We start from the raw sequence: 13774 nt of genomic DNA, 5'->3' as shown, positions 1-13774 counted from the left end.
GTATGTGTGCGTGAGCGTGTCAGACATATTCCTGGAAGACGTCTGCAGTGTTTTGCAGCAAAGGCTGGTTTGGGGCTGTCGTGCTGCAGACTGAGCTCAGCCTCCGTGATGGCGCCCTCTGCTGGTCTGGGTGACCGGGAGCATTGCTCAGTTTCAGGTACACCTGAAGGACAACGCTTGATGGTGATAAAACATTTTTCAGCAGGAAATGTGGTTCAATTCCGTCTGGGGCTCTTTATTACACATGTGCTCATCTCTTTATGTTTCCTGTCTACTCACATTCCTGGTATTTTCTGACAGAAGTAGTTCATTCCTCTCCACCAGCTTACTGAAGGCAGGTCTCTTCAAAGGATCGTGGTTCCAACAGGACAACATCATGTCATACCTACAAAGGTGAGTTCAAGTGAGAAGTTGGCCAATGTTCTATGCGATCTGACTTAATTTCCGCGACAAGTGGAGCCTGATGGACATTAAAAATAATGCACGTCTGTTACCGCTGCTGGAGACACACTTACATCTCAATGGGAGCAAAGTCGGGCCTGCTCATCCTGTGGCCGTCTTGAATCCTCCTATAAAATGCTGAGCCCACCTGCATCCCGGGATACGGGCTGTGACCTGCAGCACAGACACACGGATTCACTTAGCATACATTTGTGGCTCATTTTTGGAAGAAATCGTGGATTCGTGACATAATAGTGCTTTTTGGAGAACCATTTTGTATCAGGATCGATATGACTTGGCCCGATTCACCCCACTAAGTGATGTTGCTGCTTGGGAGCGTCAGCTCAAAGGAACGATAATGATGGCTCAGACATAATGAAACAGATGCGCGAGCGTGGCTGCAGTTGAAAACGTTACCCAGAGAGAAGATTTCCCAGAGCAGGATGCCGTAGGACCACACATCACTCTCGAAAGTGTAGACACAGTCAAAAATGCTCTCGGGAGACATCCACTTGACTGGCAGGCGAGCCTGCAGGAGGGAGAGCCGCGATCACAGGATCTTGTTAGGGCATCTGATGTATTGATTTTCTTTTGGAATGTAATGAGAATTTCCACAAATAAAACAAACATGTTAAACTGGGACTCCCAAGAGAGAAAAATAAACAGCAGCTACGTTCATTGTAATCTTTCAAGCTAAAATGCTAATGCTATACATCAATGCCGGGTACTGAGATATGAGGATTTCTTTCATTTCAAGGTCAGCGAGAAAAAGTGAGAGATAGACTCACGTTGCCCCGGAGCACATAGCTGGCGTCAGTGGTGATGTCACGTGCCAACCCAAAGTCACAGATCTTTGCCACCCTGCCGTGAGTCAGCAGAATGTTTCTGGCAGCAAGATCCCTGTGGACACACTGAACACACACACACACATCAGTGAGTATTGACATTGTGACAGGTTTTTGCAGTAAGTGAGTGAGTGACATGTAGAAAACATGTACCAATGAGGCGGGGCCGACTCACAAAAGGCATATTGGCAGCGCATTCTTATTCTTATGAATGAACAGTGAACATTTAAAGCTGCTGTATACATTTGGTAAATACATACTTATAGCGGACAAATATCCCAAATGTATTTGTACCGTTCCAGGGAGGAATAACAGATGAAGCCTCTTCATCATGCTTAGTTCTGAATGCACAGGCTCTATAAGATGACAGCGGCGCGTTGGACACAGGCCACAGTGTGAGTCATAAACCAGCAGCAGCACTATTAAAATCCCTCCCGTAACGACTCTATAAATAACGAAAGCGCACAGTCGCTAAAAGCCTTACGTTCTTGGAGGTAATGTACTCCATTCCCTTGGCCACCTGGTAGGAAAAGCTGAGGAGGTCTTCGGGGTCCAGAGACAGCTCCGCTGCGTCGACTAAATGAAGAGGACACCGTCACACTTCTGAGGTGTGTCGTTCAAATGCACGGTGAGAGGAGCAGAGTGAGACACTTTGTACCTGACTGGAAGGACCTTTCTTTCTCAGAGGGACGCATGGGCATGTATTCGGTAGCAGCCACCTCTCCGCTGCGCGCACACACACACACAAACACACATAATCATTAAGCGGCCATTATTTTGCAAGTGAATTCACAATTCATAAACACACACATGCACACCTCGCTGTGTGCTCCGTTGGGTTCGCCACGTTGCGATAGTAACCATCCCCAACTTGGGAGTTCATGAAGGCCTCTCTATTTCTGCGCAGGAAGTTGAGGAGGTCGCCATAGCAACAGTACTCTGTGATCACCAAAATTGGGCCTGGCAGGGTGAAAAGAGATGAAAAGAAAACCTCACTTGAAGATTTTGAAACACCGTTGAACAATGAAAAGAGACGTGGAAACACAAAGCTTCAATGAGCTTGAAAGCGATGAAATGAAAGCGAAAAGAAGATGGTGTACAAGTTGATGCATATGACTTTTTAAAATGCAAATTAGAATTTGTGCAAAAGGGTTTCTTATAAAAGCACACTCAAACCAATTCAAATGCTGCATTATGATCAATGTTGATGGTCTGGAACATGATTATCGATTCCAAAGTAAATCCTTGACAAGTCCAACTGCATCACGTTTTCACATCACAATATCTGATTTTCCAAAAGAGATCAATATTGGCTCTGCACATCAGCAAGTCAGCACTTACAATACACAACCATGAAACATAATCAGTCTATGGATAAATGATTAATAAGCAAAACGCTAGAAATATGTGTACTGTCAGCATTAAAATAGAGATCAGATTCCAGACCATTCTTCTCACTTGTATCTTCCCTCACCTCCGACAGTGCAGGCCCCCAGCAGGTTAACGATGTTCACGTGGTTTCCAAGGTAACTGAGCACCTTCAGCTCTGACATCAGCGCCTCCTTTTCCGTAGCGTGAGCATTGGCTGGGATGACATCATAAGGACATTACTTCCTTTAATTTATATAAGTGCATACAAACTATTAATCATCCTATTGGTTATCATGTGTTTCATAATGGTGCCCCTACACCAAGTAAGTCACAGAATACGATCAAATGCAAAAAACCTAATAAGTACAACCTGATTTCTGACTTTTTGATACAATTTTTTTAATTAACCTTTAAACTGTTTTGTGACTACAAAAAACACTTTTACTGCACTATCTGTGATGTATGACCACATCTACCATCAATATAGGAGAAGTATCTGTTAATAAAAAAACAACATTAACATTGACAGTTTCATGTATTAAGGTTACAAACCCAGCTATGATGTTTATTATGATATAAGGAATGAGATAGTAATGTTTTCGGACAAAGAGTGAGAGAGCTAAAATCAGACACACACACACACACACACACTTACGTTTGAGCATCTTAATGGCAACAGTTGTAACAGTATCTGCGGAGCAGAGTCCATACGCTGTGGCCCTCACTACCTTTCCAAAAGCCCCAGAGCCCAAGGTTTTACCTGTGGGAACGCACACACACATACAAAAACATTATTATTTTATAATTACCCTAAGATCCCTTAAGAGACATTAAAAATATATGGAAGGAATAATATCCTCATTGCAGAGACGTAACATACTTCAAATTGCATCCACTTCTAATCCCATTTCTCAACAGAGAATTGTGAAAACAAACTTCTAGTGTGTCGTTACGCACAGTGAAGCTCGCAGTGAAGTAAACACGCAGAGTTACAAAGTTACACAAATGGAAACCCGCGGTATACAGCTACACAAACTTAAGCGCTGTCGTACCAAAGCGTAGTTTCTGTCGAGGAAACTCCCACTTGGAGTCATACGGCAGCTGGGTGGGGTTGATGTATACGTAGTTGTTGCCATGGATACTCTCGATGACCTTCCACTGGGTTTGGAACTTTGGTTTCTGTTGAAGTTTGGAGAGATTCATACAGCATTTATTCAGAGAAAGTGGAGTCTGACTCGTCTGTAGGTAACAAGGGCAGCACGCTGTGTGTGTGTGTGTGCGTGTGCGTGTGCCACTTCTGAATGACTGAACAGTTAATTTCAATTCATCAAGACACATTCATATGATTTAAAAGGAAATGCTTCCCCTTCCAAAAGCAGCAAAAAGAAATTAATCTGATCCCTGAAAACTTAAGCACACAATAATCAACATGGAGGCATGAGTCATTAGTCAATGAGAGTGGGGAACTATTTCTCTTGAACTGGATGTCACCCATTGACGGCTGAGGATTTTGAAACGTGATTGACGGCGATCGATTGATATGCATGACCCCACTCCCTCTCACATCAAAAGCTATGTCTTTATTGGTGTGATGTATGATTTCCTTCCTGTCTTACCTGCGCGTATTTATAGAGCAGCACCACTAGAATGAGGCTGAGCAGGATGCCAGTGGCCACCATGCCAGTGAGGAGAGGAGTGAAGAGTTTATGGGGGACGATGCGCTCTGACAGGAAAACACACACGCCAGGAGTGATCAGAAATCAAGCACACGCAAACACAACACGCGGCCACATCCACCTCCTCGGTGTCTACGCGCAGAGCTGCAGCAGTGGAGTGTTGTTGTGCGTGCGGAGGATAAGCAAGACTGCTCCTTCTAATCCCAACCTGCATGGTCAGCATGCACTAATCTCATCTAATCTCCACCCAATAACCAAACAAATGGCCGCCACAGACACAGGCTGCGTGTGTGTGTGTGTCGTACCACTGATGGAGAACAGCGTGTAGGCCTCCTCTCCCCCCTCCGTGCTCGCCACGCACTCCAGGGTGTGATAGTGCGCATGCTCCGTGCTCACGTTCAGCCGGCTCACCACTTTGCCCCGACCAAAAGCGGAGTCTGTCACCATGGCAACATCCGGACTCTCCCATTCTGTGGCATTGGGGAGGAGTGAGCACCTGTGGAGGGGTTACAAAGTTACCTTCTCCCTTGGTTTCAGCGCAACAACACCGCAACCAGGACCACTCTCAAACCAAAGCTTCTAATGTCCTAAACTGCTTCTATTGTGTCGACCAACAGTCGAAATCTGGTTGGCTTAATTGTCTGAATACTAATGAGATTATGTGATCACATAAAACTTTTTCTCATCAGCCTCTACTGTTCCCAAAGGAGCCGCCAGACCAAACAACAGAAGGTGTTGAGGATTATTGTGAGTAAAATGCTCCCGAGTCACACTGCTGTTCGGTTACAGCTTTTAATGAAACTGAACTGACTATGGAATAAGAAGGATTAACAAAATACAATAATGTGGTACTTTACAATGTGATGCAGTTAATTTCTAAAGAATGTTATTACATCATCCTTTAACATATATTTAATCTAATGAAAATAAAGTACTATAAATACTCTCTATGGTCCAAACGGAAACATAAAACATTAAATATCCATAACAAGGTTAACACTCATGACAATAAAACAACAGTGTATCAATCTTATTCTGATGGAAGCTGTTTCATATGGTGTATAAAGCGAGCTGAACACATTTTAGGTGTACCTTGTGTGGGGCAGCTCACAGAAGTACCAGCTTATCCTAGGGACTGGGTAACCAGCGGCGATGCACCGCACCTGTCCATCAATCGGGCCGTCTTGGGCGATGATAACCGGCTTGCCTTGTGAGGGGAAAAGGTGGGCAGATAAAACCAAATCTAGCATAGATAATGTATTAATACTAAGGCTGTGTACTAACTGTGAGGGCCACTTACTGATGACGTACACGTGGAATGTATGATCGGCGGCCGCGTCCTCGTGGCTGGCCGAGACCTTATAGATCCCGCCCTCCGAGCGGAAGACCCTGACGAGCCGCAGCTCGCTGATGAGTCTGATGAAACAAAGTGCGGGGGTTTATATGTCAGCCGGTGCACATGCGTGTGCAACTGGCTGTACCTGTATTTGCCGCGGTGGATGGTGATGATGTGCTCTGTGGTGTTGAGGAGCCGTTTGCCGTTGTGTGCCCACGTCAGGGAGCTGGGGGCGGGGTAGGCATTGAATTCCACTCTGAGGCTCAGGCTCTCCCCCTCTTTGACTTCGGCCTGGATCGGACCTGGGCTTCCTAACATGGTGATGTACCCCTGATCTGGAGGGACATCAGAAACACAAATTCTCAGAGGAAAAGTCCTCCCTAGAATTTACACAGCAGCACTTCCATGTTTGCAAGTGTTGCCCAAAGGCAAATGTTATACTGTAGATGCTGTGTCATTTGTGTGATCCTTGTGTTAGATGCTTTCAGATAGCTACTTGGGTTTCTTCAACCTACCACCACCATTTCACTTTGGAATTTGGGATTGCCAGATGCAAATGAGCCTGAGCTTATTTGCATTTTCAAATGAGTTGTTGCATACGTTTAAAGGAAAAATCCGATTTAAATCACTACAGACTGTATGCAGCATAATCTCTGCTCACATCTGGTGAGCCTAGCTGGTTTCCCCGCTCTTTACAGTTTACATTGCATTTTTTTGGAACATCTTGGTCTTCTGCTGCACCTGGTCTGACAAATGTGTCTTGCCTGACCCGTGTCGAGGCCCATTTCGAACGTTTGCACTGGTATGTTGACATTTGACATTTCAAACAATTACAGCTGTTTTACTAAGGCGTCCACATATTTGCATACTATGCAAATTAGAGATCTTGTCTGGTTGGTTTTCCGTTTTAAACAACTGCAAAACATTCCTGTGAATACTATGGAGGGGTGTTTCCCAGATAATGTTGGTTAGAATCCAGTTGGTGGCGTTGTTTGTGTCTGCATCCCCACCCATGCATGGAACAAACTACAAACTACCCCGACACTCACCCCGGACGTCCAGCTGCAGCGATGTGGCACTGGTGCCTCTCTCGTTGTGGGCGCGACAGCGGTAAATGCCCGCGTCTGATTGGTTGACAGCTGTGATCAAGAGCGAGGTGCCACGCTGGTAACCACGGAAATCGGACAGGATGTGTGAGGTGTTGGATTCATCAGGGTGCTGTGGCGCACAGGGGGGGGGGGGGGGGGGGGGGGGAGTCACACGGTCACACGGATCCTCTGCTTTCAAAGGCGGCATGCATCATCAGTTTCTCAAGTGAACGTACTCGTCCCTCACAGTTTTAATAGTATTTCAACTTCTCTCAACATGGCGGCCTGCTAGTAGCAAAATTGGAACTAGGCCAAAGGCGCTAACAGTGGTTAACGTTGACATTGAGAGGGAACCAGAGGGGGGGAACCACGCTTCTTTGACTCGGCCTTTGTTCCCGGCAGCGGTATTCACTGTAGCCGATGGGTGAGAGCAGTGTAGGGTGTGGGCCGCATGCTAGCTAGCAGGACACATGCGCTAACATGCGCTAACACGCACTTAAAGCATTCATGGCAAGACCGGCTATTTTAACAAAGAAGAGTTCTCCGCTCAGATAAATATTACACATTTTTACATAACAAATAGTGGGATTTAAACATTCAAAAATACTATTGGCTGTAATACTGTCACTTGCCTAAAAGCAGTTTTTATTATTCAAAGAAAGAAATATTATAATCAAAGTCACACACCCCAAAATAGGGCAAATGACACATATTGGTTATTAAAACCGCCACAAACCACAAATATTACTCAGGGTTTGGCCTCAGTATCCCATAATCCACATTCAGTGTAAACCTCCCAGTGTCTCGGATTGTTAAGGCTTAATGTATTTCAAAGAGAGACAGAAAGCTTCACATCCAGACAGCGGGACATGATGCCAAGGAGAACCCGGTCAATCCCTTCATCAATCTCACCGCTGTTGAAGGGAAATCCCATTTGACACTGAAGTTCGGGTTGACGTTGTTGGAGCTACAGGTAATGTAAAACAGCTCTCCCCTCCTGAGGATGACTGTTTCTTTGTGGGATAACGTGATCCCTGGAGGCACCTTTGGCACTAGATCAAGAGATGCAAAAACAACATCATCATGACTGATATCATCGGATGACTCATTTTAACTCACTAGTGGTTGCGTGTGAAGCAGCAGTGTGAAATGACAACATCCATGTGCCGTCACTCAAGACTGTTGTGAGGTGCTTAACTCCAGTTACTGGACAAAAATACACACATTAATGACAAGGAACACACAAGTAGATCATTTGGACATGCAGACACTTGTGCGCATACAAACAGGACTATTATTTAACAATATTTAATGCCAGCAGGCGTCACTTCTGCGCTTGTGTTTGATGAAGACGCCGGTAATTCTGTTTACACCAGACACAGCCTTCATGCACGTTACAAAGCTTTGTTTGGTGTGGGACTCTAATCCCTCCGCTCCTCCCTCCCTCCCTCACTCCTCTATTCTCGCTCCCCCCCTCCATCAGTCTGAAGGACACTGTGCCCTGGCTCCTCCCAGCTTCTTTCTGTTTTGGACTTCTTTCCACTGCAGAACAGCCGGAAAATGCTGATGCATTGCAGGGACAAATAGAAATATATTTGGTTCCAACTGAGGTCCACTTAGAAATGCTTTTATGGTACATTTGCTATTAATATGGCTCATGTGAAGAGCTATGGGGGAAAACACATCTGCAATGTGGACATCTGCTGTCACTGCCCCAGATCTCTGCCTGCATGCATTATGGCTTCTGATGAAGATCTGTAGCCCTGTTATTGGCTCTGCTGGCCTGATGGGCCACCACTTTGGTTCAGACTGTTTGAGGGATGACGTTTGTGTCCTGCCAGTAGCTTAATCCCACTGACTTTGGTGAACCATTTAAATGTTTGCGATATTTTTTCTTCTTGTGAGCAAACAACTCGCAGAACTAATGCCATTCCCACTATTTACTTTGTGGATACTGCTAAGTAGCACGCTAACATGCTAAGCAGCTTTGGTTTTTCCAATAAGTTCTGTCTTAGAGTCCTGCTATAGAAGAGACATCAACAGGGCAACTTTATCGTAGTTACAGCACATGCCCAATTTCGGAAGGAACATTTGCATTATGATTTCCGACCCAGCATCAAAGGCAAAAGCTTTGGCTTCCTCTTTCACTGCCTCTTTACCAGGAGGCTGCAAGAGGCATGAGCTACAAGCACTGACTTTATCTCAAATAAGACGATGGACTCTCCCTCACTTCTCACCTGTCAACAACTTTTGTTAACCCTATAAGCTTAAATATGACCCAAATGACAAATCCAGTACACCCATACCACTAGAAGAACCCTTGAACCCTGGAGTTCTTAGGAATAGTTTTGCCGTGTCTCTCACTTACCAAGTAGTACGTCCACCGTGTATTGGCGTGACTTCACTTTATGCCCAGCGAGCTGTCCCGCACACACGAAGCAGCCCACGTACTCCTTCGTGACGCTGCTGAAGGTGACCCCTCGCTGCAGGTCACTGTGGTAACTAATGCCCTCGGGCAAAGGTTTTTCATCGCACGTCTCCAAGGCTAGCAGGGTCACCTCGGGGTTGGTCACAAGACAAGGGATGGTGCAGTTATCTCCTTCGCGGACCAGGATATCGTTCACAATGGTGGGGTGGAAGGCGCTCTGCCGTTCTGGGGAGGCCAGAGGGAGATGCACGTTGATAGACACGTCACACACACAACCGCGCAAACTCACGCCGTCGCCGCCTCCACCTCGAAACACCCACCTCTGACATATACGTAGATGGAGCTGTGTTCCAGCGTGCTATTGTTGACGCACACATAGCGACCCATGTGGTGGCCCTGTGCCTTATTCACATTGATGTAGGCCACTCTGCCCTCCTCCACCTCTTCCTCCAATCTGCGAACTCTCTCCCCCTGCCACCTCACCGCGGACGGAGAGGCAGATGTCGTGTCATTGTCATGGCAACGCAGCTCCAGCCTTCCCCCCATGGGAACGACTACGTGGGGCCCGCTGGGGTAGATGACCGGCCGGCACAAAACTTTGAGACAGAGCACAGAGGGAGGTCATGTGGATGACGTAAAGGTGAAACTTGGGTGCAGCTGCAACTGGGTGTGTGTGTGTGGAGGTGGGGGTGGGGGGGCACATAAACGGCGGCACATAAAGATAACAAACTGCCACCTTTATCTGGATGAATTACACACTCAGGGAATTGCAAGGTAGAGATAGAAATCAACGGAAAGAGCTTTAACAGGACAAAGGAAATCAGGATTTAGGACTTAGGACCCCAGATTACGCCTTCACTTAACATCTATTCTATCAAACTCCCACCACAGAGATGTACATACGTGGCGGTTAGATGGAATGTTAGAACTGGCACAGAGCCCCTAAGGAGAGAGTGCTATCAAACCACCACGGCTTAATTGAACAATCAATAGTTATGAGCTGTCTACCCCCTGAGTAAACATGCATTAAGTCCCCTATATCCACTCGCTTAAGACGAGTGTACTAAGCCCCCCCCCCCCCCCCCCCCCCTCCCCCTGCCTCCATTTCCAACTTTGGTTTTCCTTTCAGATTTCCACATGATGTGCCCCATTCCAAAGAACTGGATCCTCATGTGACTGTTGTGCCTTCGGGGCAAGAAGTCAGAGGAGAAGCGTGTGGATGCGCGCGTGCGCACACACGTACACACACACACACAACATTGAATGTGTGTTTGCGGGGTGCAAAGTGCATGTTGTGTAGCTGGCTGTGAGATGCAGTAGATGTTTGAGTAGGCAAAAAAGGTCTCGCACAGAACCCGGGGCTGTTTTATATGACTAACACACGGGGCGATCATCACAGCAGGCAGATCTGGGTAAATGTTGCGGCGTGTGTGTGTGTGTGTGTGTTTCCTCCGCTTTGTTCCTTCTGCTGGCCGCGCTAAAGCGCACAACTTAATCCCCTTTTATGTCGCTGTGATAAATAATGAATCGACCAAAGATGACACGCACACACCTGTTGGCTGCAGCGAAAGCTAAAGCCAATGGCATCTCCCCTCGTGTGGGCCATGTGACCCAACAGTAAGGTTATGCAAATATGTCCTCGGGAGACATGATCTTACAGGTTGATCCAACTGCCCCGTTGAAGGACACTTGGGTGTGATGGACGTCTTTCATGTTTTCAGAAGCAACGTGGAGACGGAAAATGTATTTTAAGCGGAATGGACTTTAAATGAAAAATTGGAGTCAGAGCAACAGTTAAATACTAAAATACAGATGCGAGAAAGAATGTTAAAATAATTCTGTAATGACGCATTAAGTACAAATGCATCGCCGCTCCATTTCCAAAGGACACGAGGGGATCATTTGGAAATGGAAGCTAAACTAAATAATGATTTTTGAAGCGCCTGTAAAGTGATATCTTGAGGTCTCTATAAAGTCAATATTGCGAACGCAGCCACACCACGAGTCGTTAAAGGGACATATTTAAACAACATGTATTTTCTTACCTGATATTGGCAGCAGAACAAAGTGTGAGGCGAAAGCCACCCAGGAGCACCTCATGATGAGACACGGCTCAAGCTTTTTGTTCCTTTAAAGGTTTCGACTTTTTGTTGCGCGCGATACAAGTGCAGGAAGGAGCATCCCGTGCGCATCCATCCACAGAGCAGGTTCCTCCACGGCGCGGGGCGCACCAACACAGTGATCCAGTACGGCTGTGACCCCCCCCTCCCCCCCCCTCCACGGAGTCCAGCTTAAAGGCACAGTGCTGCGGCTCCGGATCGCTGCCACTCCTTTCTGACCCGCATTGGCTGGAGAGCACACAGACCACTTAAAACCATAATCACCTCTTTTTTTGTCTTCTTTTCTTTTTTTTTACACAGTCAGAAGTCAAATAAAAACGTGAATGAATCGCTCCAGTAATGGGAGAGCTGGCTGGGTCTTTCAGATGACTGGAGATGTTCTCCCGAACCTGGCCATCTCGGTGACAGCTCTGACGCGTTTCCCAGCTTTAATCAGAAAGATGTGCGATGGTCTCACTCTTTTCCCAGATTCAATATTCAATTAATTAATTAGTAATTCCATATACCACAAAGAGCCAATAAACGCTCATCAGGAGGCTGTGTACACTACCCACACCAGTCACAGGCCCGTCAATATTACAAAGGTCAGACCCGAGACTGCGTTACAAGTTTTTGGATGTTGAAAGAAGTCAAATGTATTTATATAGTGCGATGTACATGATCAACAGGAGGGAAATCAAGAATAACACAAAGTGAGCATTCTGGGGTCAATAATGTATAAGAAAAAACATGAAACAAATTTAGGAAGGCCCAACAACAACAAAAACAATAAAATCCACAATATTCATAGTAGGATCAATGACTTTTCCTCAACAGAAAGTGTGATGAGTGTAATTCTTAGAGACGCTTTTTATAAATCCACAACACTGACAGGCTTTCTTACAGAGCAACTAATCCAAAACTCATCTGAGAACAAATACCACACTTTTATTCCCCAATGTTTTCCCCTTCGTAGGGTTTTTATCTTCCGCTCTGTGTTCCTTGTTGGTCCAGAGGAATATGTGACAGAACACTGGGCTGTTGTGTTTTTTTCTTACCCACATGATTCATGTCTACCCTCCCTGTACCGCCCCACGGCAATAGGCCTCATTTTCAGCACATGATTGCAGAACGATGCTAAACAAACTTAGAAGCAGAACCTTCTTTAATCAATACATAAAACTCATTAGTTTGTTTTTGCTTTATAATTCTCCAGATTACTACAAATCGGTAATGGTTGTCAATAAAAAAAAACTGAGGACAGGTCCAACTTCTGCTTATAGACCAGCTGGGCGAGAATGGGGCTGAGCTTTAGTAAATCAGACAGTTTTCTTTCTGTTGTGTGTGCAACAAGAACCAATTGCCTGATTTGTTCTCTAAATAAAGATACGTTAAATCGATAACGTATTCGATCCTGTCCTTTGACTCTTTGGGATCTCGCTTGATTTTCCAGGGATTTCACGCCAAATACAGTTGTGGAAGTTGTCGTGCGGCAAATGCACTCTTGTGGGAGTGATGGCAGTAGTGGTTAGGGCGGAGGCTTTTTACTGGGAAGCTTGGGGGTCATAAAGGTCAACCTCAGCCCAACCATGTGTTCGACAAAGATGTTTTTTAAGTCAACAAAGCCTCAAAGAGGATTTGCACCATGAAATATTTGGTTGTTTTTTCTGCTAAATTGGGATCTAAAAACCAACCCTGAAGGCAGAACCCAATGGGCTTATGATTTTCTGGTGGAGGGTTAAATGAGAAGATCACTACTGATTGTATGTTGATGAAATGGCCATAGCAGCGAGTATAGCTTAGCCCAAAGAATGGAAACAGCTCAGCAGACACTGAAATATCCTTTTTAACTTATGTGTGGGTTCAACAATTCAACTAACAAAATGTGACTTTTCCATTGTTGAACTCTAAGGGTGCTGGTTTGTTCCTGTGTTGCCTTTGCACAGCTGTTTGCCCCCGTTTTCAGTCTTTGTGCTAAGCTAAGCTCTCCAACCCAAAGTGAATTTGGATATTCCCTCAATGTTGACAGCGACAGATTGACATCGGCCGGTGAATTTCCTGCACGCAGACAAAGGAAACCGGCACCCCGAGGTGTCAAAGTTCAATTCACCTGTCCGCCAGCTGCCACTGGGAAAGTGCCGCTGTGTTCGTTTGCGTGCGAGTGCGTCCGGATCATCCATATGTCTGCTGTCCACCGAGTGCACATGTCACGGGGAGCAGCTTATGCTCTGCCTGTCCCTGTTACATTATTCATCGTTTAGGTGAGCGTCTGTGGCAGATCTTAGCTGACTCACCGTGACGCGATGTGTGTGTGAACCCACCATGACTCACTCAGTGCTTTTAGACAGATGAGGAGGACAGCGGCCTCCAAGAGGGCAACGGAGGTTTTATACAAGAAAAATAGCCACTCATATTGGATTACATAGTGAAAAAAACATTCCTCTCTCTCTCTCTCTCTCTCTCCTTGTTCCCTCCCTCGCATTCTCATTC

General features: G+C 45.8%; 1 protein-coding gene across 1 annotated transcript; it reads right to left on the bottom strand.

Moving 5' to 3' along the window:
- Positions 1-6: 6 nt before the first annotated feature.
- Positions 7-11434, bottom strand: kitb (KIT proto-oncogene, receptor tyrosine kinase b). The gene is made up of 21 exons (XM_037472947.2): positions 11231-11434; positions 9506-9781; positions 9126-9410; positions 7670-7809; positions 6719-6887; positions 5815-6004; positions 5634-5749; positions 5426-5540; positions 4639-4829; positions 4274-4380; positions 3710-3836; positions 3313-3417; positions 2761-2871; positions 2105-2246; positions 1945-2012; positions 1771-1862; positions 1230-1352; positions 859-970; positions 516-615; positions 280-385; positions 7-163 (listed from the first exon to the last, which is right to left on the bottom strand). The coding sequence occupies exons 1-21, from the start codon at positions 11283-11285 to the stop codon at positions 20-22; spliced, it is 2874 nt and encodes a 957-aa protein (XP_037328844.2). The 5' UTR covers positions 11286-11434; the 3' UTR covers positions 7-19.
- Between the last annotated feature and the right edge of the window lie 2340 nt (positions 11435-13774).

The sequence above is a fragment of the Pungitius pungitius genome, chromosome 9 (assembly GCF_949316345.1).
Source record: "Pungitius pungitius chromosome 9, fPunPun2.1, whole genome shotgun sequence".
In the NCBI taxonomy this organism is placed as follows: Eukaryota; Metazoa; Chordata; class Actinopteri; order Perciformes; family Gasterosteidae; genus Pungitius; species Pungitius pungitius.
The sequence above is the reverse complement of the archived record's forward strand: the minus strand, read 5'-3'. Positions and strand labels throughout refer to the sequence as shown.